Source organism: Odocoileus virginianus, chromosome 2 (assembly GCF_023699985.2).
Source record: "Odocoileus virginianus isolate 20LAN1187 ecotype Illinois chromosome 2, Ovbor_1.2, whole genome shotgun sequence".
Taxonomy (NCBI): Eukaryota; Metazoa; Chordata; class Mammalia; order Artiodactyla; family Cervidae; genus Odocoileus; species Odocoileus virginianus.
The window spans coordinates 68,721,703-68,746,012 of NC_069675.1; the positions used below are offsets into that span (position 1 = coordinate 68,721,703).

General features: G+C 45.4%; 2 protein-coding genes across 6 annotated transcripts; both read left to right on the plus strand.

Moving 5' to 3' along the window:
- Positions 1–1,307: 1,307 nt before the first annotated feature.
- Positions 1,308–20,202, plus strand: PPM1G (protein phosphatase, Mg2+/Mn2+ dependent 1G). 2 transcript variants are annotated; one of them, XM_020886240.2, is made up of 10 exons: positions 1,308–1,631; positions 14,670–14,739; positions 15,212–15,297; positions 15,660–15,792; positions 16,498–16,913; positions 17,497–17,631; positions 17,968–18,202; positions 18,572–18,701; positions 19,205–19,307; positions 19,596–20,202. In XM_020886240.2, exons 1-10 carry the CDS (start codon positions 1,512–1,514, stop codon positions 19,797–19,799), a joined length of 1,632 nt encoding a protein of 543 aa, XP_020741899.2. In that variant the 5' UTR covers positions 1,308–1,511; the 3' UTR covers positions 19,800–20,202. The 2 variants fall into 2 exon arrangements, with proteins under 2 accessions (XP_020741899.2, XP_020741900.2); XM_020886241.2 differs by lacking the exon at positions 1,308–1,631 and adding an exon at positions 14,301–14,399.
- Positions 20,203–20,609: 407 nt separating this feature from the next.
- Positions 20,610–24,303, plus strand: ZNF513 (zinc finger protein 513). 4 transcript variants are annotated; one of them, XM_070450214.1, is made up of 5 exons: positions 20,610–20,713; positions 21,241–21,402; positions 22,454–23,041; positions 23,132–23,808; positions 24,020–24,303. In XM_070450214.1, exons 2-5 carry the CDS (start codon positions 21,378–21,380, stop codon positions 24,074–24,076), a joined length of 1,347 nt encoding a protein of 448 aa, XP_070306315.1. In that variant the 5' UTR covers positions 20,610–20,713; positions 21,241–21,377; the 3' UTR covers positions 24,077–24,303. The 4 variants fall into 4 exon arrangements, with proteins under 4 accessions (XP_070306315.1, XP_020741903.1, XP_020741902.1 ...); XM_020886244.2 differs by lacking the exon at positions 20,610–20,713 and adding an exon at positions 20,747–20,998; XM_070450195.1 differs by lacking the exon at positions 20,610–20,713 and adding an exon at positions 21,046–21,125.
- The last annotated feature ends 7 nt before the right edge of the window (positions 24,304–24,310 follow it).

Here is a 24,310-nt window from a genome sequence, read left to right on the forward strand (position 1 = left end):
TCTCGCAGGCTTATAGTCTATTAGGAAAAGACAAGTGGGGATCCAAACCAATGTAGGGATATTAGAAAAGAATTCTGAAAGGAAGTAAAGATGGGGGTGGGTGGGGAGGTGTATTCCATGGGTGAAAGCACAGGAAGACGAAGCATGGAGAAACCCAAAGACATATTGCTGGAGCACTGGGTGGCAGAAACGAGAGCAAGTGGGAGAGACATGCAATAATTGAATCAAGTGTGAAAGGTCTGGTCAACTATGTTACGGCATTAGAACTTTCTGAAGAGCAGGAGGAAGCCATGATTAGTTTTGTATTTTAAAATAATATGTTTATCCTTTGAGAATTTTTCCTTTCTCTACCATCCCCTGAATCCAACCTATTACTAAATCCTGTCCATTTCGTTTTGTCTAATTTTTCCTTTATCTCTGTTCCCATTGCCACCAATTTAGTCCCAGCCTTTCCCTCTCACCCTTAGATTAAGAGCCCTTTAACCCGTTAGTCTCCAGAGTTTCTCTCTCCAAACCACACTGCACACAAAGACTAAACCAATAATCTCCAAAGGCTCCACCAGGATAACACTGAAGTCCAAGCCACCCATTTTGGCACTTAACGACCATTCTCTATCCTATCTAATGTTACTACTTAAAATCACCCTCCAACGAGGCAAGCAGCTTCCTCAAAAACCCTCCCCAAAGCAGTTCACTTTCTTCACCCCTGCAACCCCGTAACATTTTTCCCTTCTCCCGGGGCATAATGCACGTCTGGGCATCCTGAGGACCTCAAGCAATAGCTCTTCCACTCCCTTTTCATTTCTTCTCCACCCACACAGAGTGGGTCACAGAGAGAGGTCTTCATTTTCTTTGGTCAGAAAGACTATCTCACATCCTATTCGCATAGGCCTCACAAGGGTACTTCATGCGCTCAGAACAGATTATTAATACTAGTCAACTCTAATTGAACCGCAGCGGGAGGATTTGTGGGAGTCCGAGGGCGAGGCGGAGAGAGAGCTGACACTTTAGAGGATGAACCGGAAGTGCCCAGTCCCACACAAAAGAGCCTCAGACAAAACGCGAGAGGCCAGGCTAGGGGAGCGGAGGCGGGGGACAGCGGGGGACAGTTAGTGAGAGCTACTGGTTAACAGAAACCTACGAGGCCGCCCCAGCGAGGCCGCGGCCGTTGGTGGGCGTGACTCCGCCAATCTCGCGGGAGCGGCGGTTGGGCGGGCCGTTGTCCCCGCGGGCGGGGCGAGTTGCTAAGGAAATGACTGCCCGCAGCGCCGCACCGCGCCGCGCCGCGCCGGCCGGGCGGGGTCTGAAGCGGCGCCGTTTCCGCTTCCGCTCCCTCTCTGCTCCCGTCCCGTTACCGCCTCCTGGCCCGCCTCGCGCCTTTCACCGGCACCTTGCGTCGGCCGCGCAGTTCAGCTAGCTCTTGCCACGCGCGCACCCGGGGCCCCGGCTCCGGCGCCGGCACGGGTCGCGCTTCGTTCGCCTGCCCCTGAGGCCGCCGGTCAGCCGCCGCCATGGGTGCCTACCTCTCTCAGCCCAACACGGTGAAGTGCTCTGGGGACGGGGTCGGCGCCTCGCGCCTGCCGCTGCCCTACGGCTTCTCCGCCATGCAAGGCTGGCGCGTCTCCATGGAGGTGAGGCGGGAGGGGCCCATAGGCTGGCGGCTACAGGGCGGGAACCCAACGGAGAAAGGGAGCGGGGGGATGGGGTCATCCCCGGGGGAGGGTCCTAAACTAGAGGCTGTGTCCGCAGCGGCAGTTTGTGAGGCGACAGCGAGAGCGGGGTCGGGGCCAAGAGCGACCTGCTGGTGCTCGGGGACCGTGTGACGGTGGCCAGCTTGGCGGCGAGCGCTCAGCCATGTGGGGAGAGGCACCTTCCGCCAACTGACCTACCTCCCCGTGCCTTCGCGCCATCCTCTCGTGCCAACCCAGCTTTCCAGGCTCGTAAACGGTGTGAGATTTAGTGTAGGAGTAAAGAAGAGAGGGACTATTTATCCATTGACTTTTGCCCAGGAGAGGCGGATAGATGTGAATGACTGTACTTTAAGAAAAAATGTGGTATGAGAGCTTTTTCTGGACGAGGAGTTTGACAGTGAAAGGAAGCCAGGCAAATAGTCTGTTTCAAATTCACATTACCTAGTTGCCTGGTTCTGGGCACCACAGGTTAATTTCAGAGGTTTGACTTGACCTCTAAGAATTGTCACTCGTTTGTTTTTTCCCTCAGGGCCTTTCCTAGCCTTTGGAAAACTTGAATAGTGTCAGTCATTCTAATTTCTTTTAGAATTATGCCTAATTTTTTTTTCTTACTCGGAATTCCTCTACAACTTAGTAGTTGTCATTTGCGTGTGCTTGTTGTAGTTTATAATTTCCTTGATTTTCAATCAAAAACTTTTTTTAATCTTAATCTACAGGAAACTTATTATCCTTTTATAGAAAATTGCACTGTTGATAAAATGGAAAAATTCTGGATTAAAAGGAATAGTGTTGGGCAAATGGATATGAAACTACAAAGGAGAATAGAGAAAACTATGGTAGGAAGGAAAGGGAGAAAGACATGTGTAAAACCTGTTTTTGTGAAGAGTATTGTGAGGTCTAGGCAGAGGAGCCAGGGAAATACTCTTAATTATGTCTGGGATGGAGGGTTTATCCACTTAAACTGGGTGGGCTTCAGGTAGCAGCCAAATACTGTCTCCCTTGGGAATTTCTTCAAATCCCTCGCTCCTCCCTGTGGTTAGCTGTGGAATGACAGTATAAACTTAAATGGTTTGTTCTCAGACTCACATTTTATACCTCTAGCAGACTTTATCATTAGGCGTAAAATCTTGAAAAACAGAGAGGATCCTATAGTTCGTCTCACCAAGTTTGGCTCCCACATTTTACAGCTTAGAAACTGAGGCCCAAAAAGATTAGGATAGCTGTGCCTTGGTGGAAAGAATCTGTAGGATGGAAATTGTTCGAGACACTGTTCTCATTTGTGTCAACCTGAAATGAAGCATTTATGTTTCTTTATGGTGCACTGTATGGAGCTTACCAATTCAGCTGGGTGCTTGGAAAATGTAATTATGTGGCTGATGAAAATATCTTGATGGAGCTTTGAAAGGAAAGGCTTAATGTCAATCTTGTTTTTGGGTTAGTTGGTAATTTGGAGGTTCCAGTTCTATGGCATTTTCTGTTAATATTGTAAGATTTGAGGTGACTGTCTCAGAGTAAGGCTTTTCCTTTGAGTTTCTCATTCTGTATTTTCCACTTTTCCTCTCTGCTGTGGTTTTTTCCCCACTTTTCTGATATTCTTTCTAGTTTTCTGTATAAATTGAGTTGCTTGGATATTCAATTTTCCAAGTCATTTGCCCAGTGATTCTGTACTGTTTGCTTCTCTGTAGGGCATTTCCTTTTATTTTGGTTTCTCCTCTGGTAATTGGAATATAAGTGTTTCATGAGAGGCTGTTTGGTTTGTAGAAATCTTGCTAGACTATTCCTTAAATCCTAATCTTCCTCCTGGGAGATAATCTCTTAGGGTTTTAAAATCTTACTATGCTGTTTCTGAATTTCCCTTTGTTTGAATAGTAAAGTATACCTAATCAGATCCTCTTGAAGTCCTGTTTGGGATCCTGTTCTGCTGCATCCATAACATTTGCTTCTGGCTTTGTTTCCTTTCTCCCTAAAGTATAATAGTTTCTTTGCTATGGCAAGAAAAGAACTTTGACTTCAACCTCTTGAGTGAAGAGCTACCTCTTAGTTTTTCAGAAAGTATACTCCTGTTCCTTTTAACCTTTGGGGCTTAATTCCACCGATTAATTAATTCTACTGACCTTATTTGCTTAGTCCTAATGATTTAGTTGAGGTAAGTTTATCATAGCGGCACACATAATAAAGGTTACTGAAATCCTGATTGATGCATAGATTCAGCCTTAGAGAGTACTGTTTATCCCTTCCCTTGAGGCAAGATGGCAACTACCAGTAGCTGGCATTTTATACTTTCTGCCTCTCTCTAACCCGTCTTGCTGTGGAACCAGGGTGTTTTGAGGAGGGGTAATCAGATTACTACAGTTGATGTTCTCTTCCCTTCTTCCTTCTCCATGATTTGGAGGGACCCTTAAGCTGCTGGTGGTGGTGGTTGTTCAGTCGTGTCCAACTCTTTGCGACTGCATGGACTGCAGCACTCCAGGCTTCCCTATCCTTCATCATCTCCCAGAGTTTGCTCACACTCATGTCCATCGAGTCAGTGATGCCATCCAACCATCATCATCTGTCATCCCCTTCTCTTCTGCCTTCAGTCTTTCCCAGCATCAGAATCTTTTCCAGTGAGTTGGTCATTCGCATAAGTTGGCTAAAGTATTGGAGCATCAGCTTCAGTATCAGTCCTGCCAGTGAATATTCAGGAGTTGATTTCCTTTAGGATTGACTGTTTTGGTCTTCTTGCTGTCCAGGGGACTCTCAAGAGTCTTCTCCAGCACCATAGTTTGAAAGCATCAGTTCTTTGGCACTCAGCCTTTTTTATTGTCCAGCTCTCACATCTGTACATGACTACTGGAAAAATCATAGCTTTGACTATACGGACCTTTGAGGCAAAGTAATATCTCTGCTTTTTAATATACTGTCTAGGTTTGTCATTGGTTTTCTTCCAAGGAGCAAGCGTCTTTTAATTTCATGGCTGTAGTCACTGTCCGCAGTGATTTTGGAGCCCAAGAAAAGAAAGTCTGTCACTGTCTTCGTTGATTCCCCATCTATTTGCCATGAAGTGATGGGACTGGATGCCATGATCTTAGTTTTTTGAATGTTGAGTTTTTGGTCTTTTTTTTTTCTTAGTTCTACCAGTTTATTGCTACCAACCCATCTCCCTCCACCCTCATGCATGCATGTTCAGCTTGTAATCCCATGGACTGTAGCCCGCCAGGCTCTTCTGTCCCTTGACTTTTCCAGGCAAGAATACTGGGAGTGGGTTACCATTTCCTTCTCCAGGGTGAATGAGTTTTAAGCCAGCTTTTTCACGCTTTTCTTTCACCTTCATCAAGAGGCTCTTTAATTCCTCTTTGCTTTCTGCCATAGGGTAGTGTCATCTGCATATCTGAGGTTATTGATATTACTCCCTGCAACCTTGATTCCAGCTTGTATTTTGGGAGTTAACAGGTATGTTGTGGAAGGGTGCCTGAGAAATATTTATGGAAAGGCTTTTGAGTTTCATGTGTCAAAGAGACTAGGGTAATTTTAGTTTTTGGTTATCAGGGTCTCTGAAGTGACAAGATTGTTTCCTATTAGGAAGTTAAGATGTATATGTTTATATATGTGTGTATGTGTATATTATAAACACCTACATTTACCCCCCTTTAAAGGCAGCATCAAAAAACCAAAAAAAACCAAGCAAAATAAAGGCAGCATCAATGCATAATGTATAGTTTTGAGTGGGGTAGCTGTTGCCATATAGAAGCTGGCTTATTAATGGTCAGAGTGGGTCATCTAGAATTGAATGAACATAATGTTGAACAGAAAGTTCTTAAGATACATGCATGACAGTTTCAATCATTATATTAATAGGGGGAATATAAAGTGAAATATCACATGCATGCTGTGGGGTTCCACTGGAGAGCAGGCATCTGAAGCTGAGGAACGTTTATTGTTTGATCCTCAGATTAGCGTCTCATCTCTGTGACTACTTTTTACTTATTGAACCAGATCAGAATTCCTTTGTCTAGGACATGGTTAAGCAACTTTCATAAAAGGACATTCTTTTCATTTGATCAGCATGCAGTACCTTTTCTTCACAAGTCAAAGATAGTATGAAATGATATCAAATGTATGCCCTTGAGTACATAGAAGTTGTTTTCTGCTATTCCTTTATAAGTTTTCAAACAATTGTAAGTTACAGTCAGAATGTATTTCTCAAGATTTCAAGAATATTTTACATAAATTATTTCTATTGCCCAGTCCTCTAGCAATTAATATTACTCTCAACCCCTGACCACCCTCTATTGGGTTATCTACTTAGAATTGTACGGCTTGAATTTGAGTGTAGAAATTTAGATCAGATCAGTAGTTCTTGCCATTATTAGCTACCATTAAATTTGTGGTGTCTGGAAGCACAGATCTTTCGAACTGAACTAATAGCATCTCTGATGTTTAATGACACATTGTCATCTCAGTACCAGTTACAGTGGAGTTTTCTGTTTCCCTCTAGATCTAGTTCAAAGATGGAGTATATCAGTAGTCCCTGAAAATGTATATTCAGGTTCTTTTTAAACAACTTTATTGTGCCATGTCCATTTAAAGTATACATTTCAAGGGTCATCCAGGTTGTGCATGAATCAATCACTACTTCATTCCTTTTTATGGCTGAATCATCTTCCATTGTACACCTATTTTGTTTATCTATTCATCGGTTGATGAATGTTGGGATTTCCACATTTTTACTTTTTTGAATAATGATGCTATGAACAATCATGTTCAAACTTTTGTGTGGAAATAGATTTTATTTCTTTTGAGTGTATACCTAGGAGTTGAATTGCTGGGTCATATAGTTTAACATTTAACATTTTGAGGAGCTGCCTAACTATTTTCCAAAGTGGTGGTTCTGTTTACATTTCTACCAGCTGTATATGAGGGTGTTAGTTTCTCTACCACCTCCTTTTACCTGTTGCCCTTTTTTCCCCTGATTATAGTCATTCTTATGGGTGTGAAATGATATTCCATTGTGATTTTGATTGTATTTCTCTGATGGCTAATGATGTTTGACATCTTTCCTTGAGCTTATTAGCCATTTAGGTATTCTTGGAGAAATGTCTATTCATATCCTTTGTCTTTTTTTTTTTTTTTTTGCCATGCTTAGTGGCATGCAGGCATTCAGGATCTTAGTTCCCTGACCAGGGATCAAACCTGTGCCTCATGGAAGCATGCAGAGTCTTAACCACTGGACCACCAGGGAAGCCCATGTTGGTGGCCTTTGAGGCACCAGAGTTTTTAATTTTGATGAAGTCCATTTAGGTGATCCATATTGAGTTAATTTTTGTGTATGGTGTAAATAAGGGGTCTGACTTCATATTTTTGCATCTGGATATGTGTTTGTCCCAGCATCATTTATTTAGGATCCTATTCTTTTCTCACTTTGAATTATCTTGGCATCATTGTTTAAGATCAGTTGACTATAAATATGAGGGTTTCTTCTGGACTCTTCATTCCATTCCATTGATCTGTGTACCACACTGTCTTGGTTACTACAGCTTTTTTTTTTTTTTTTTTTTCATATTTTTGAGTCCCTCAGATACCTGTATGAATTTTAGGATCAGTTTGTTAGTTTCACTGCAAAAGGCACCAGGGATTTTGATAGGGTTTATTATGAATTTGTAGATCAGTTAATGAGTATTGCTATCTAAAGAGCCTCTTGAAAGTGAAAGAGGAGAGTGAAAAAGCTGGCTTAAAACTCAATATTCAGAAAACTTAAGATCATGACATCTGGTCTCATCACTTCATGGCAAATAGATGGGGAAACAATGGAAACAGAGACAGACTTTATTTTCTTGGGCTCCAAAATCACTGCAGATGGTGACTGCAGCCATGAAATTAAAAAAACGCTTGCTCTTTGGGAGAAAAACTATGACAAACCTAGACAGCATATTAAAAGCAGAGACATTACTTTACTGACAAAGGTCTGTATAGTCAAAGCTACGATTTTTCCGGCAGTCATCTATGGATGTGAGAGTTGGAGCGTAAAGAAGGTTGAGCGCCAAAGAATTGATGCTTTTGAACTGTGGTGTTGGAGAAGACTCTCGAGAGTCCCTTGGTCTGTAAGGAGATCCAACCAGTCAAAGGAAGTCAGTCTGGAATATTCATTGGAAGGACTGATGCTCAAGCTGAAGCTCCAATACTTTGGCCACCTGATGCAAAGAACTGACTCATGAGTAAAGACCCTCATGCTGGGAAAGATTGAAGGCAGGAGGAGAAGGGAATGACAGAGGACGAGATGGTTGGATGGCATCACCAACCCGATGGACATGAGTTTGAGCAAGCTCCGGGAGTTGGTAATGGACAGGGAAGCACAGTCCATGGGGTTGCAAAGAGTCGGATACGACCGAGTGACTGAACTGAACTATCTTAATGATATTAAGCCTATAGTTTTCTTGTGATGTCTGTCTGGTTTTGGTATCAGAATAATATTGGCCTCACAGAATTGAGTTGGGAAGTGTTATCCCCTGTTCTTTATTTGGGAAGAGTTTGTGAAGAATTCATACTAATTTTTTAAATATTTGGTAGAGCTCACTGGTGATGCCATCTGAGCATGGGCTTTTGGTAGGAAGTTTGTCTGGTAAAATACACATAACATGAAATTTGCCATCTTAACCATTTAAAACGTACAGATCAGTAGTGTTAAGTAAATTCACTTTGTTGTGCAACCAATCTCCAGAACTCTTTTCATCTTGCAAAACTGAAACTCTATACCCACTAAGCTACTCCCCATCACCCTCCCATCCTGTACCTGGCCCCTTGCAACCACTACTATTCTACTTTCTGTCTATGAATTTGACTGCTCTGGATACCAAAGTACTGGCTGGCTTATTTCACTTAGCATCATGTCCTCAAGGTTCATCCATGTTGTATCATGTGTCAGAATTTCCTTTTTAAAGCCGAATGATATTCCTTGGCCCATATATACCACGTTTTTTAAAATTCATTCATCTCTTGGTGAACACGTGAGTTTTTCTACTTTTGGGCTATTGTGAACAAAGCTGCTCTGAACATAAATATGTCAATACCTCTTTGAGACCCTAATGGGAAGATTAAGATCAAGTTGTCTGGAGAAGGCCCGCTTGGTGCTAGTTCACAGTGGCCGTGTTTATCTGTGTCCTCACAAGGTAAAGGACTCCGCTGGTGTCTCTAATCTCATTCATGAGAGCTCCTTCCTTATGACTTAATTGCCTCTCAAAGCCTACACCTCTAAATACCATCACGTTGGCAATGAAGTTTCAATATATGAAGGTCGGGGGGGACATAAAACATTCAGTCTATAACACAGTGCATACGTGCATATGATTTTTAAAATTAGACAGTAACACATGACTTTTTAAAATAAAAAATGTAGCTCTCTTTCCAACCACTTTCAAAATTTTTTCCTTGAATTGCAAAGATTTAGATAAAGTTAAATATCAGAAATCTAAATGGTTGATCCAGTAACAAAGGAGCATTTATGGATGTATTTGTAACCTTAGGAGATTGATATCAGGAAAAATGAAAGTGAAAATTGCTCAGTCGTGTCTGACTCTATGCAACCACGTGGACCGTAGCCTGCCAGGCTCCTCTGTCCATGGAATTCTCCAGGCAGTTCTGGAGTGGGTAGCCATTCCCTTCTCCAGGAGATCTTTCCAACCCAGGGATCGAACCCAGCTCTCCCACATGCAGGTGGATTCTTTACTGTCTGAGTCACGAGGGAAGCCCGCAGGAGAGGTAAGCAGGAGTTTATTAATAACAGATCCATTGTTTGTCCAGATGGTCAGAAGGGGCTGTGTGATAAATGATCTAGTAAGGCAAGACCTGAGAGTCCTGCCTCAGGTGACCTGTGTATTCTACATCATTTCTTTCAGATCATTTCGGTTATTGTGTTACTACACATCTCTAGGTTTAGAGTAGTAAACAAAGGAGGAGTTATCCCTAAGATATTTGTAAAACAGCCTGTTTCCATGCTGTTTTGGACCTACGACACTTTTCCCCTATGGGATTTGGATAACAGTACAGGATAATATATGCTGAATGCCAAATTACTGGTACGGACAGTCAATATTAAGAGTTCAGAAGGGGAATGATCACACAGTATTGGTGTGATTGAGAAAGATCTTTTGGAGGTGGTGAGACTAACTGGACCCTTAGGAAACAGTATAAATGGTAACAAATGGGGAGGAGAAAAGTGAGAGAAGGAAAAATATTAGAAGGGATAGGAGGAAAGGTTGAAGTAGGCATGCTTACTATGCCAGGGTAGAGTGTTCTAGAATCAAGAGTGCCAAGACTAGTTTCTTTTGGGGATTGGTATGAGTTACAGAGATTAGGTTATGGAGATGGATAGGAATGATTATTGAGTGCCTTTAGTTGCCAGTAAGTTGTATGGAATTAATCTAATGTAGTAGGGTTCACTGAAGGGCCTTACAGTAAAACGTCATATTAGGGAGATAATCTGGCAACTGGATGTATGTGGGCTGGATTACAGGAGATAAGAGAGTAGAGACAGGAGAGGAGTTAAAATATTGAGTAAAGTAATCCAGGATCATAGTTATAAGGGAAAAGTTAGCAGGACTCAGTGATAGATGTTGATGGATGGAAGTTAGGGAGGACCAATACTAGCTGTTGCCTAGGAGAGTTAAGATTACATCCACAGGAATAAGACAGGTAGGAGAAGCTGTGATATTTTTTTTGGGGGGGGGGACACTGCTAAGTTCCTGTTTACATGTTAAGTTTGAGGTGGAAAAGGGACATCCGGTGGAAACAGACAATTGGAGGTATAGAATTACAGTTCTTCACAGAACCCAAGAGAACTTTTGAGAAAGCTGACATGGTTTGCACTATTTAATTTCATACAGTGGTTGGGGAGAATGAAGCCTGCAAACTGGCTGTTTGGGGTGCTGTTACGGTTATTGCCTGTTCTGTGACGTATGATCTTGAGGGAGAAGGGTTTGTGCTTGAGAAGAAATGTTAATCTAGAAAAATACTGCTTCTGAGGAAGACGTGAAGGAGAAGTTAGACACTATGGAGAAATTAGAAATCTTCCTAGGGAAGATGAGGTATATCTTGAAATAAGACCTCAATCTAAGTAAAGTAAGAGGTTAGCTCATCTCCTAAGTTGTTGGTTAGTCGCCAAGTCCCGTCTGATTCTTTGCAACCTCATAGACTGTATCCCATCCACTAGGCTCCTCTCTCTATGGAGTTTCCCAGGCAAGAATACTGGAATGGGTTGCCATTTCCTTCTCCAAAGGATCTTCCCCACCCAGAGATCAAACCTGTGTCTCCTGCATTGGCAGGCAGATTCTTTACTGCTGAGCCCCCAGGGAAGCCTTTTTTTCTGCTAAGAGTGAACAGAAAATATCTGTGAGAACTTGAGTAGTGTGGAAAAGTTTTGTGACTAACTGTGGTTCATGTATTTAAGAGCCAGTGCAGAATAGAGAAAAAAATTCTAAATGGAAGTAGTCACTGCAATCAACATGATTTCATGATATTTTTATAATTAGCAATACTTAGTGGCTCAGATTCAAGGGTAAAGAAAGCAGTTGGTCGGGTTATACAAGGATGGATGAGTTTTTCCAGATTGCTTAGAGACAGTGTTGAAATGCTTAGCTCCGACTCAAAGGGACAGAAAGACAAGGGTAAAGGTAGGGAGGCTATGGTTGAAGATACAAGTGGGGAATTGAAGTGCTTAGAGAAGGTAGAACAGTTCCAAGTGACGTAGAACCAAAGCCTTACCAAAAAGTGGAGGTGAACGTAATGTAGAGAGTTCTAGGAACTGAAACCTCAAGGCAGAAAGTGAATCTTTATTGTGGGCATTCCTTTTTGAGAAAAAGGATAGAGAAGACAAATGTGAATCGGGTACGACATTTCAGAGCAGAATATATGTATATACCTATGGACTACATCCCAATTTCCAAAGAATTTTTACGCATTTTATATCATCTTCATGATTGCCCTGTGAGGATATGAATAATGCAGATACTGTCATTCTATATTGTAAAAATAATTATTACCCAAATCTCACCTTCCACTGATTGGTATACAATCTTACAGATTTCTTACATACAGATAATTTATGTTTTGCTTTTTATCACTTAATATGTTGTGAACTCATTTCTAAATGAACACATATTCATCGTTTCTAACAACTGCATATATTCCATTGGAGAGATGTACTGTTTGTAATCTATTCATGAAAATTTAGATGGTTATAATTTTTTTATTGTAAGTAATGCTATAATGAGCATTCTTTGTATCTTTTTATCCTTGTGTTAGTACTCCCATGAGATAAATCTAGAAGTCAAATTTCTAGATCAAAAGACGTGCACATTTTAATACGTATTACCAAATTGCCTTCCAGGAAAACTGCTAATTTATATTCCTGTTGATCAGAGTATGAGAATGTGTTTTTATCTTCACTCTTATTACTGCTGGATACTGTTCATCTTTTTCATCATTTTAATTTGCATAAAAAGATAATTCCCTTTTTTTTTTCATTTATTTGTATTAGTTGGAGGCTAATTACTTTACAGTATTGTAGTGGTTTTTGCCATACATTGACATGAATCAGCCATGGATTTACATGTGTTCCCCATCCTGAACCCCCCTCCCACCTCCCTCCCTCCTTGTTTTTTTTAATGTCCATTTGATTACTGTAGAGAGTAGTTATTTTTCCAGTGTTCACTGATGGCTAGATCTTCTGCTTCAAAATCACATGATCTCGTGAGGAGCAATGAGAAGTCAAAGAGATTTTCTTAAATAGAGGTATGGGTTCAAAAGAGACAATACGGCTGTGATTTAGAGTGGTGTTGTAGGACAGAGAAAGACCAGTTGATTCTCTTGTCCACTGGGAAGTAGTGGACAGGAAGAGTGCTAAGCTCCTCTACTAAAAAAGTGCAATTAAAAGACATTTAATTTACTTTTGAAAAGCTAAACATTCCCATGGTTCCCTCTTGCTCCCATTCATCTGTTTGCACCCTCATGCCCTCCCACAGTTTATTTTTACTAGTTTTCTGTGTGTCCTTGTAGTATTAAAGTATGAGAAGACAAATGTCTATACCTGTACTCCCTCTTACACAAAAAGTGGCTTACTAAATAAATATATTATTATGCACTTTGCTTGCTTTATTTAACAAAATATCTTGGAGATCATCCATGGATTTTTTTTTTTTTTTTAAGGAAAGCAATATTTGTGGGTCTGTAGTATTTACTAACATGATTTTAATTTACTGTTACTTCAATGAGTACAAACATAGACCTGGACATAAATTCCATGCCAACAAACCAAACTGCAAAATCAACAGAACTAAAATCACCATTAATGTGACACAGCTGTTTTGCTGAAACTAATCAGACAGCGCATCTTGGCACATAATGGATACTCAAATATTTGAATGAATGAACGAATGAATGAATTCTTAGGCACGTTAAAGTCTGAGAACCACTGTAGAGACAATCATAAAAGGCAAGAAAGATGTTGGTGAAAGGAGAGGAGGGGGCAATATGATAAACCCTGGCTTAGAGGGATGGTAGGTCAGCATGGCTGGTGGTAGAGTCATTGGTAAAGTGGGGGAGAGGAGGAAGATGACTGGTGTGGGTTTCTCTAGATCTCTAAGGATCTCTGGGGATCTCTAGCCTCTAGGGATGAGGCTAAGAGGCAGTTGTGTTGATGACCACACAGGCCATCAAAGGCCTTCTGAGGATGCCCATTAGCTTCAGGGGCCCTTTCTCCTGGAGACAATCAGAGGGAAATAAAAGAGAACCTTCTTTTCAGTGCTCTTTGCCTATCTTAAAACCCTAAGTTTAATTTTCTAGCAGACTTGTATAATGACAGCATAGTCTTATTTTAGGGACAGCAGAACTTACACACTCCGATTTCCTCTATCGATATAATTTAAAAAATGTAAATACTAAATACCTGAAAGACAAAGGAGAACTATTAACTTTACTAATTAATCAGAATAAATAGATAGTTATATCCTTTCTGTCTGTAGAGAATATACCTATAAGACCATGGGAAATTTCTTTTCAGATGTGCTGTGCCTTCCGAATTAAATGGTGTCTCAGTTCCAGCTGGAGGTGGGAGGTGGGATGACTCTGTGACCCCATGGACTATAGCCCTCTATGCTCCTCTGTCCATGGGATTAATCTAGGCAAGAATACTGGAGTGGGTTGCCATTTCCTTCTCCATGGAATGTTCCTGACCCAGGGATCTAGCCCACGTCTCCTTCATCAGCAGGCAGATTCTTTATCACTGAGCCACCTGGGAAGTGGCTGATTTAATTGTAAATTCCAGTTAACAAGTACTGCACACAGTATAGTTTAATAACTATTTGTTGGAGAGATTTTCTTTTGTAACTGTATCCTCCACCTAGCCTGGTGGGTTAATCTGTTTTGATGGTGCTTTTCTGGGGGTGGGGGGTAGGGTGGGGATGCTTCCACTCGGGCTGTCTTAGGATTCTCCTAGAAATTTTGCAGGTAGGTAAGGCTCTTGGGTTGCTTTGTCACTTTTTGCTATCCTCCCTAACATTTTCTTCCTTGAAGTTCACTGATTCATAGAAGGGGTCTGGAAGTGACTTTAAAGATCCTTTATTCTGGTTCTTCCCATAGTTGCCACAAATCCAAAAGGGTCAGGTCTAGAGTTCCAACAGCCAAACATTCTGCCATCTGGACTGAGATCTCCTAGGCTGAGGCTGCTAGACTGCAGAGGTAGTGACCTGATTCATCTCTTCCCTTCTTCCCTCCCGCCTTCCTTTCCTTTTGCTCTCTTCCTCCCTTCCCTCCTTCCTCCCCGCTTCCTTTCTCCCACCCTTGTGCTGTTCTTATCATCCCATCTTCCTTTCTTATTTCTAGGCCATGTAGGTCAGTCAGGGAAGGGTTTAGTGAGATTAAGATGTGAAGGCGATCCTTCTGACCTGAAATGCACAAGGAAGAATATCCTTTGACTTTAAGAAATGCTAATTATGCTCTTTTTCGTAGGATGCTCACAACTGTATTCCTGAGCTGGACAGTGAGACAGCCATGTTTTCTGTCTATGATGGACATGGAGGTAACTTTAGCAGATCATATTGGTAACATTCTGGGAACCCCAATTCTAGGTCCTTTGTTCTTTTCTTTTCCAGAGTTCTGGTCCTCAGATACCATTTCCTGCCTAGTGCTGTTTTTCTCTATTCTGCCATTCCTTCTTCCCAGTAGGATATTTGATTTGTTCTTAATCTCACCAGGCCTTGTTTATTACAAGAAGCCTTTCCCTGTGTTTGTCTTTTTTTTCCCTGTGTTTGTCTTTTTTTCACTGAAAACTAAGTATACAGGTGAGAAAACACAGGGGCAGTATTAACATAGCCCCAAGAGAGGTGATGGTGAAATCCATTTTCTTGGTCAGAACTTCCCAAAACATTGTCGTTCAGATAGGTTTCAGATGTGCTAAGGTATTCATCTCCTCAAGCTTTGGGATTCACTGGTGTGTTGATATTATATCACTTTCTGTGTGTGCAAAGCTGTGCACTTTACCTTTCTTCTAGGGGAGGAAGTTGCCTTGTACTGTGCCAAATATCTTCCTGATATCATCAAAGATCAGAAGGCCTACAAAGAAGGCAAGCTACAGAAGGTCTGTCTTCCCACACTGTTCCTTCTCCACTTCTGCAGACTTTCCCTTTTTCTCTCCCCCCACCAATCCTTGGCTTTTCTGATTGCCACCCAGCTGCTTCTTACAGTATTTCTTAAAGAATTCTGTACCTAATTACTTAAAAGAATTCTGTACCTAAAATGAGCTTATTCCCACTTGGTCCTTTTTAGAGTGTCTTATTGATCCCCAGGTCTCTGAACTGTTTGTCTCTGAGTTATCTCACAGCTTGGTGGATCACTCTGATTTGCATCCCATCCTTGTGCCCAGGATTGTGTATAGGCAATTCATTTTGTACCTGCATAGTTTTTCCTACATTTGCTTTATACTATTTTGCTTCTCTTTAGGCTTTGGAAGATGCCTTCTTGGCTATTGATGCCAGACTAACCACTGAAGAAGTCATTAAGGAGCTGGCACAGATTGCAGGGCGACCCACTGAAGATGAGGATGAGAAAGAAAAAGTTGCTGATGAAGATGATGGTGAGTGTGGCAGCTTTTGTTTGAGAGGAAATCAGCATATTAAAGAACCTATTCTTGAATATACATATAAATTACGTGTCAACTCTGAGAGAAGATGGCTTCCTTGGGCCCTGGGAAATCCCCTGTATGTTAAAGAATCCCCTGTACTACAGGTGGTAATGAACAGGAGAGAGAGGATTAACCTTTGTTGAGTCCATAGTGTTGTAGTTTTAAGCTGTATTTTTGTATACATTATCTTTTGTCATTGTGATGGGGTCTTTCTGGTTCCTTTTTAATGTTTATGTGATCTTTTTTTTAAAGATTGGAACTGCTGTTAGCCATACCAGCCAGTCATTAAGCCTGGGCCCTAGGCCTGGACTGGCATTGTAGACTTCCTGGGTCCTCAGTCAGAATAGGATTTCCAGCTTACCCATAAAACATGAGAGGTGATAGGTGACACATACAGGACTACTATTCCTTTGACTAAGAAGGGAGTGAAACACAAAGACCAAAGGAAATATCTGGAGGCTGATGTTGCTTGAGGAAAAGGAAGCAAAGGGCAGTTTTTCTGTTTTTCTGAGTTGTGATAAGAGACAGGAGCTACTTGAGAAGGGGAGGTGGTGGGCAAGTAAGTTGGAACTCAGGTCACAAGGGCTGTGGAGGTAGTAAAGGACTGCTTCCTGGAGGAGTCTGGCATGGGGCGCTGATGTAGCATCTCCCCTGCAGTGGACAATGAGGAGGCTGCACTGCTGCATGAAGAGGCTACCATGACTATTGAAGAGCTGCTGACACGCTACGGGCAGAACTGTCACAAGGGTGCTCCCCACAGCAAATCTGGAGCTGGGACAGGCGAGGAACCAGGGTCCCAGGGCCTCAATGGGGAGGCAGGACCTGAGGACCCATCTAGGGAAACTTCTACAGAGGAAAATGGCCCCACAGCCAAGGCTCACACAGGCCTTTCCTCCAACTCGGAATGTGGGACTGAGGCAGGCCAAGGTGGGGAGCCTGGCACTCCCACTGGTGAGGCTGGGCCTTCCTGCTCTTCAGCCTCCGACAAGCTGCCTCGAGTTGCTAAGTCCAAGTTCTTTGAGGACAGTGAGGATGAGTCAGATGAGGCGGAGGAGGAAGAGGAAGACAGCGAGGTAAGGGCCCATGGGGTCAGACAGATGCTGAAGTTGTAGAGAGGGCCTGGTTGATCGCCGTGCATAATTGCTTTCTATTCTTTTCTGTCTCCTATTTTGACAGCATCCCGCAAATATAGTTTAAGCTTTTTGAAAATTATTATCTCTGCTAACACAGGTACCATTAGCGCCCTCTTACCTTTTCTTTTGTTGACATTGTAACAAATAGATCTAGTTCTAGCCTTTCAGAGTCTGTCTCCTAGAGAGATAACAAGATGGTGTTCCTTTTGGATAGTTGGGTGTTTCTTTTTTCTGGGCAGCTTATTCTCTGGTCATGTTGCTGGAAGGTGCATTTGGCTAGCAGCCCTGGCCTTCCCCAAGGTTTCCTGCTAGTGACCACTGAACCTAGTTCAGGAAACCAGTATATCCATGCTAGCCCTCTCTCCCTTCCGCCACATTTTTCCATCAGGATATTATATATATGCATCTACCAGTGTTTTGAGAATCTGTGTTCAGTAAAGGCCTCTTGGTTCTGAGTGTGAGTTAGGGGGAGGGGCAAGGGGGTCACCCCAGCCTCAGTAGCCTGGGGTCGTCCCTCTGGCAGGAATGCAGTGAGGAAGAAGATGGCTACAGCAGTGAAGAGGCAGAGAATGAGGAAGACGAGGATGACACTGAGGAGGCTGAAGAGGATGAGGAAGAAGAGGAGATGATGGTGCCTGGGATGGAAGGCAAAGAGGAGGTGTGTGGGGACAGGGGGGGCAATGAGTCTGAGAAAGCCAAGAAGCTAGGTATGGTGAATTCTCTGATTGTGATTTTGGGAGAAGGGTCCCCTTTCTATCTTCACACTGAAGTCAGTGGTCATGGGGGGATTTACTCTACAAGGGGAACTAGGTCTTTTGGGTAGAATTGTCTCAGAAAAGGGGGAGAGCATGCTGTAATTTCCGGAAAGATTAAATCTGTGACTATCCTGTCTGTTAAAGCCCTCTTGGTGGTCCTAGTGAGAGGAGGAAATGTAGGAGAATGATGAGAACTGTTATCCAGGAGCTCCTGTGATACTCCCTTTCTTCCTTTTAAGCCTGGCTCTGACAGTGGTACAACAGCGGTGGTGGCTCTGATACGAGGGAAGCAGTTGATTGTAGCCAATGCAGGAGACTCCCGCTGTGTGGTGTCTGAGGCCGGCAAAGCTTTAGACATGTCCTATGACCACAAACCGGAGGATGAAGTGGAGCTAGCACGCATCAAGAATGCTGGAGGCAAGGTTACCATGGATGGGCGAGTCAACGGTGGCCTCAACCTCTCCAGAGCCATTGGTAAGGACCAAGAAACTATGGGAAAGACTTCTGGGGTCTTGATCTCTGTTCCAGACACCTGTAGCAAACTTTAATCTTCATAACCATTTTATTTTTCAAACTACTTTTGTATCTGCTACCTCTGTCCCTTAAACATCTCTGTGAAATAGATGAGATAGGTATTGAAAAAGACAGGTTAGTGACTGACCTAAAGTTCAGCAACCCAAAGACAGGGCTAAAACCAGAAAAGTTAGAACTCATTTCATCCCACTAGATAATAGAACTTTGTAAAGAAGAGAAATGAACGGCAGGGTTTGATTGGCCTCAAGCACAAATCTGTGGGAGGTGCTCAGACTACTTGTTCATCAGCCAACCATTCCTTTACTTCAGGAGACCACTTTTACAAGAGAAACAAGAACTTGCCACCAGAGGAACAGATGATTTCAGCCCTTCCTGACATCAAGGTGCTGACTCTCACAGACGATCATGAGTTCATGGTCATTGCCTGTGATGGCATATGGTGAGCACTGGCAGAACACCCTAAAATTCCCTTTTTCCCCTGCAGCATTACTTCTCATGTGGGGCTCTGAGCTTCTTTATCTTCTTACTAATGACTGTAGTCAGCGCCTCTTCTCAGGTTGCTCTAAGATTAGAGCCTATATAGGTAACTTGGTGTCAAGATCCCCAAGGGGAAGGCAGAGCTGACAACAGTCTCTGTGGGTGTTTACATTGGCCTGGGGCATCTGTCAGGCTTCCCAGGTGGTGCAGTGGTCAAGAATACACCTGTCAGTGCAGGAGACAGGTTCAATCCCTTGTTTGGGAAGATCCCCCTGGAAGAGATATTGGCAACCCCCTCTAGTATTCTTTCCTGGAGAATGCCATGGACAGAGGAGCCTGGTGGGTCCATTGAGTTGGACACACGAGCAGCTGAGCATGCACACATGGGGCAATATGTCATCTCATATTCTTCTACTCTGCCTTGGTGGGACTAAAAAGGATTCTTACTGTTGTTTATGACCCCAGGAATGTGATGAGCAGCCAGGAAGTTATAGACTTTATTCAATCAAAGATCAGCCAGCGCGATGAAAATGGGGAGCTTCGGTTACTGTCATCCATTGTGGAAGAGGTAAGTCCCAGGGTGGAAAGAGGGTATCCAAAATTTTCTCTTTTAGCCTGAGTTAAAATCAGAACCTGGGAATACTGACATACTAAACTCTAACTAGAAAGATCCACTTCCCCTCATTTCCCTGACTTATCCTTATGCCTTATGGACTAGCATGTAGCCTGTTTTGTGGCACCTGTTGCCTGTTCCCTTCCTTCTGCTACCCTGTCTCAGCAAGGCCAGCTCTCTAAGACTTTAGGTTCCCAGCAAGTTTTCAAACCCTGCAGCTGAACTGCCCCTTCCCTTTTGTAGCTGCTGGATCAGTGCCTGGCACCAGACACTTCTGGGGACGGTACAGGGTGTGACAACATGACCTGCATCATCATTTGCTTCAAGCCCCGAAACACAGCAGCGCCTCAGCCAGAGAGTGGCAAGCGGAAACTGGAGGAGGTGCTGTCTACCGAGGGGGCTGAAGAAAATGGCAACAGCGACAAGAAGAAGGCCAAGCGGGACTAGCGGTTGTCCAGATTTCTGCCCACCTAGACTGTTTTCTGAGCCCTCCAGACTGAGACTGAGTTTTGTCTTTTTCCTTTAGCCTTAGCAGTGGTTATCAGGTGTGCAGGGGGAGCTGGGTGGCTTGGCTCAGCCCATTCCAAAGAGGGCTCTCCCTCCACACAACAGCCTGGGAGCCTCTGCTGTCCTCCCCAGCCTCCTCCTTGCTCCTTGGGGCTCATCACCGGTTCTGTGCCTGTGCTCTGTTGTGTTGGAGGGAAGGACTGGTGGTTCTGGTTTTTACTCTGTGAACTTTATTTAAGGACATTCTTTTTTATTGGCGGCTCCATGGCCCCTAGCCGCTTGCACCTGCTCTCTGTTGTACACTTTCAGTCAACACTTTTTCAGACTAAAGGCCAAAACCTAATCGTGCCCATGGTGTCCTTTTTTTCTCTACTGCCATCTTCACTCACCCAGGATACCCTGGGTCCGTACTTATTCCCACCAGAGTAGTATCTATGTAGCCCTTTTCCTGCGCGCGCGCGTATGTGTGTGTGTCTGTGTGTGCGCGCGCGCGCCTGCCTATAGTAGTGTAAGTTTGGGAGAAGGGGCCTGGGTATTGTAACTCCCTGAGCTGCTTACAGGCTGGCCTGCCGTCGCAGCTCATTCTCACCCCCTCCTAGAGTTAGAAATGATTTCCTTGTTTCTCCTGCGAGGAGTCAGGATCGGGCTGGTGGCCTTTAAGTTTAAAGCCAGGGGCAGGGTTCGACCTGCCCTCCTTGCCGGCCAGGTTCCACCTGATTCTTGATTGGCTCTTCCGCTTGCCTTCGTCACAATCACTTCCTGGTCACACTGTGGACGCTTTGGCTGTTTCTACTTTTCATGGACTACGCGTCCCGTGTGGCTCTGCGGCAGCGGAAGCGGAAGCGAGTACGGAGGTATCAGCTGGTCTCCGTAGGGGGGTAGGGGGCTCCATGAATGGACGCGGCGGCGGCGGCGGGAGCGGCCTGAGCTGGGCGCCGGGGCTAGGGCCGGGGGCTGCCCGGGGCCCGCGCCGCTGTATGGGGGCTGCCTGCGGGCCCTGAGAGGAAGGGCGGGCGGGCCGAATTGGGAGGGGCGGGGCCGGGCGGCCGCAGGCCGGAGGCGCGTCGGGCTGGAGCCGGTCACGATGCCCCGAAGGAAGCAAAGCCACCCGCAGCCCGTGAAATGCGAGGGGGTCAAAGGTCAGGGGTCAGGGGCCGTGGGGTGGGGAGGAGCGGGGGTGGGGTCAGTGGCGAGGGTTCAGGTCTGGGTGGAGGGCGACTCCTGAGGGATGGGGTGAGCGACCTGGACTCCTAGTTTCCCATCAAGGTACCCGAGAGGGTCTGCGAGTGCGGGAAGTACGGTCTGCGAGGGTTGGCTCCCCGGGTGCGGATGATGGGCACGGTTCCTGAGGGAGAATCTACAAGCCCCCTCCTCTCTTCAGTGGATACCGAAGACTCCCTCGACGAAGGACCCGGGGCCCTGGTATTGGAGAGTGATTTGCTACTAGGCCAGGATCTGGAGTTTGAAGAGGAGGAGGAAGAGGAAGAGGAGGAAGGTGACCGCAACAGCGACCAGCTCATGGGCTTCGAGAGAGACTCTGAAGGTGGGTTTGGGGGCACTTACTTAAAGTGACCACTGGAACCCCAGCCTTTAGGAGGCAGGTTAGGTTTAGTTCTGAGCAAAACATGCTTTCCTGCCAGTGCGACTGGTTTAGTATAAGTTTAGATTTGAGCTAGATTTCATTTGTCTGATGGTCCTTCACTTTGTTGAGGTGAAGTTTTAGGGCCTGGTTCAAAGATGTTATGAATAGTACAGTGGAGGAATCACAGAAAGCAACTGATTACAAGTAAATGCCCTTTTAATAACCTTGTCTTGCTCCCTAGCCCATTCATTAAGAGTTTAAGAGGTTTAGGGAAGCAACCTCATTCATGCTGGTACTTCTAACTCCGTTTCACCTGCAACATAAACTCCTTTTGCACTGAGGTTTTAATTTTTACCCTCAAATATCCTTCCACAGTCTTCCCTGTGATCTTAGCATTACCCCATCCTAAGTTGCTGCACTACCTAAACACTTAATGCCACTTCTGGAAGATGCTTTTGAAAGTCTTTGAAGGGATCCACACAAAAGGGAATCCATCCTTTAGGCTTAGAAGTAGTATTATATGCATTACTTTGTTTCTTCTTCCCTCCAAATTTTGTCTCTTGAGACAGCATGCAGCTGATTATAAATTAAAAACTGAGTCCTCACTGACGGAAGAATTAGAAAAAGGTCTCAGGCCTCTGCCTTGTGTATTTTTGCTTATCCCAAGAATTACTTAATTGTTGATTGATTTCCATCTGTGGTCCACTGTAAACCACACATTTTTTTCCATTCCATGGACCTATGTGCAACTCTATCATCACTGGGTTAGTCCAGGCTCAGAGGTAGCTAATTCATGTTGAATGTTTAGCTGAATTGAAGTTGAATGTTACTGAATGTTAGCTAAATGTTAGCTGAACTGAATGTTAGTTGTTAGTTGAATGTTAGCTGAATGTTAGTTGAATTGAAGAGAAGGGTGGAGCCCAGCAAGTGGTGAGGCCACAAGTGAGAAAAAGCGAGTTTTGAGTCTGTTTTTGCCCTGTGTTGATGTCTCTTCTCTCGTCTGTCTCACCAGGAGACTCTCTGGGGGCCAGGCCTGGGCTTCCCTACGGGCTGAGTGACGACGAGTCTGGGGGCGGCCGGGCACTAAGCGCGGAGAGTGAAGTTGAGGAGCCAGCCAGGGGTCCAGGGGAGGCCAGGGGTGAGAGGCCAGGCCCAGCCTGCCAGCTGTGTGGGGGGCCCACAGGTGAGGGGCCGTGTTGCGGGGCAGGAGGACCGGGTGGGGGGCCCCCGCTGCCCCCACGGCTACTGTACTCATGCCGCCTCTGCGCCTTCGTGTCCCACTACTCGAGCCACCTGAAGCGGCACATGCAGACACACAGCGGGGAGAAGCCGTTCCGCTGTGGCCGCTGCCCCTACGCCTCAGCCCAGCTCGTCAACCTGACACGACACACCCGCACCCACACTGGCGAGAAGCCCTACCGCTGTCCCCACTGCCCCTTTGCCTGCAGCAGCCTGGGCAACCTGAGGCGGCATCAGCGCACCCATGGGGGGCCCCCCACTCCTCCCTGCCCGACCTGTGGCTTCCGCTGCTGTGCTCCACGTCCTGCCCGGCCTCCCAGTCCCACAGAGCAGGAGGGGGCAGTGCCTCGGCGACCTGAAGGTAAAAAGCCAGGCCTAAAGAACCTGGGATATGGGTGGGTGGCCTTAGTGGGTACCTGCATTCATAGCCCAGGTCTCACTGTCCCCACAGATGCCCTGCTGCTTCCAGATCTGAGCCTCCATGTGTCACCAGGCGGTGCCAGCTTCCTGCCGGACTGTGGGCAGCTGCGGGGTGAAGGGGAAGGCCTGTGTGGGACTGGGTCAGAACCACTGCCAGAGCTGCTGTTCCCTTGGACCTGCCGGAACTGTGGGCAAGAGCTGGAGGAGGGGGAGGGCAGTCGGCTGGGGCCAGCCACATGTGGGCGCTGCATGCGAGGAGAGACTGGAGGTGGTGCCAGTGGGGGACCCCAGGGCCCCAGTGACAAAGGCTTCGCCTGCAGCCTCTGTCCCTTTGCCACTCATTATCCCAACCACTTGGCTCGGCACATGAAGACGCACAGCGGTGAGAAGCCCTTCCGCTGTGCCCGTTGTCCCTACGCCTCTGCTCACCTGGACAACCTGAAACGGCATCAGCGCGTCCACACGGGAGAGAAACCCTACAAGTGCCCCCTCTGCCCCTATGCCTGTGGTAACCTGGCCAACCTCAAACGTCATGGTCGGATCCACTCTGGGGACAAACCTTTTCGGTGTAGCCTTTGCAACTACAGCTGCAATCAGAGTATGAACCTCAAACGCCACATGCTGCGGCACACAGGCGAGAAGCCCTTCCGCTGTGCCACCTGCGCCTATACCACAGGCCACTGGGACAACTACAAGCGCCACCAAAAGGTGCATGGCCATGGGGGGGTGGGAGGGCCTGGCCTCTCTTCCTCTGAGGGCTGGGCCCCACCTCACAGTCCTCCCCCTGTTTTGAGCTCTCGGGGCCCAACAGCCCTGGGTGCCACCAGTAGCCGAGCTCTCCATACAGACTCACCCTGAACTAGGTCCTTCTGTCCCAGGGCTCCATGCAGTAGTCCTGACCCTCCTGTGTTTTATACAGACGGACCAGAAGCCACCTTCTCCTTCCTCCCCCGCTGGCCAGGGGGCTCCACACTGACTCACCTAGGCACTGTATGGACCAGCCCAAACCCCATGGGCAGGGGACCCACATGGACCAGGGGGCCTTGCCCTGACTGATGCACTTCATAAGCTCAGTGAGAAGGGCCCTGTATTCATCTCCACTGCTCCCAGGGGCAGTGGAGGAACTGGCTGGGGGACTGTCCAGCCTCGCACCTGTTTATTTAACTTATTTCAGTGCTTTATAATAAAGGAAACACTAACAAAGCCATGT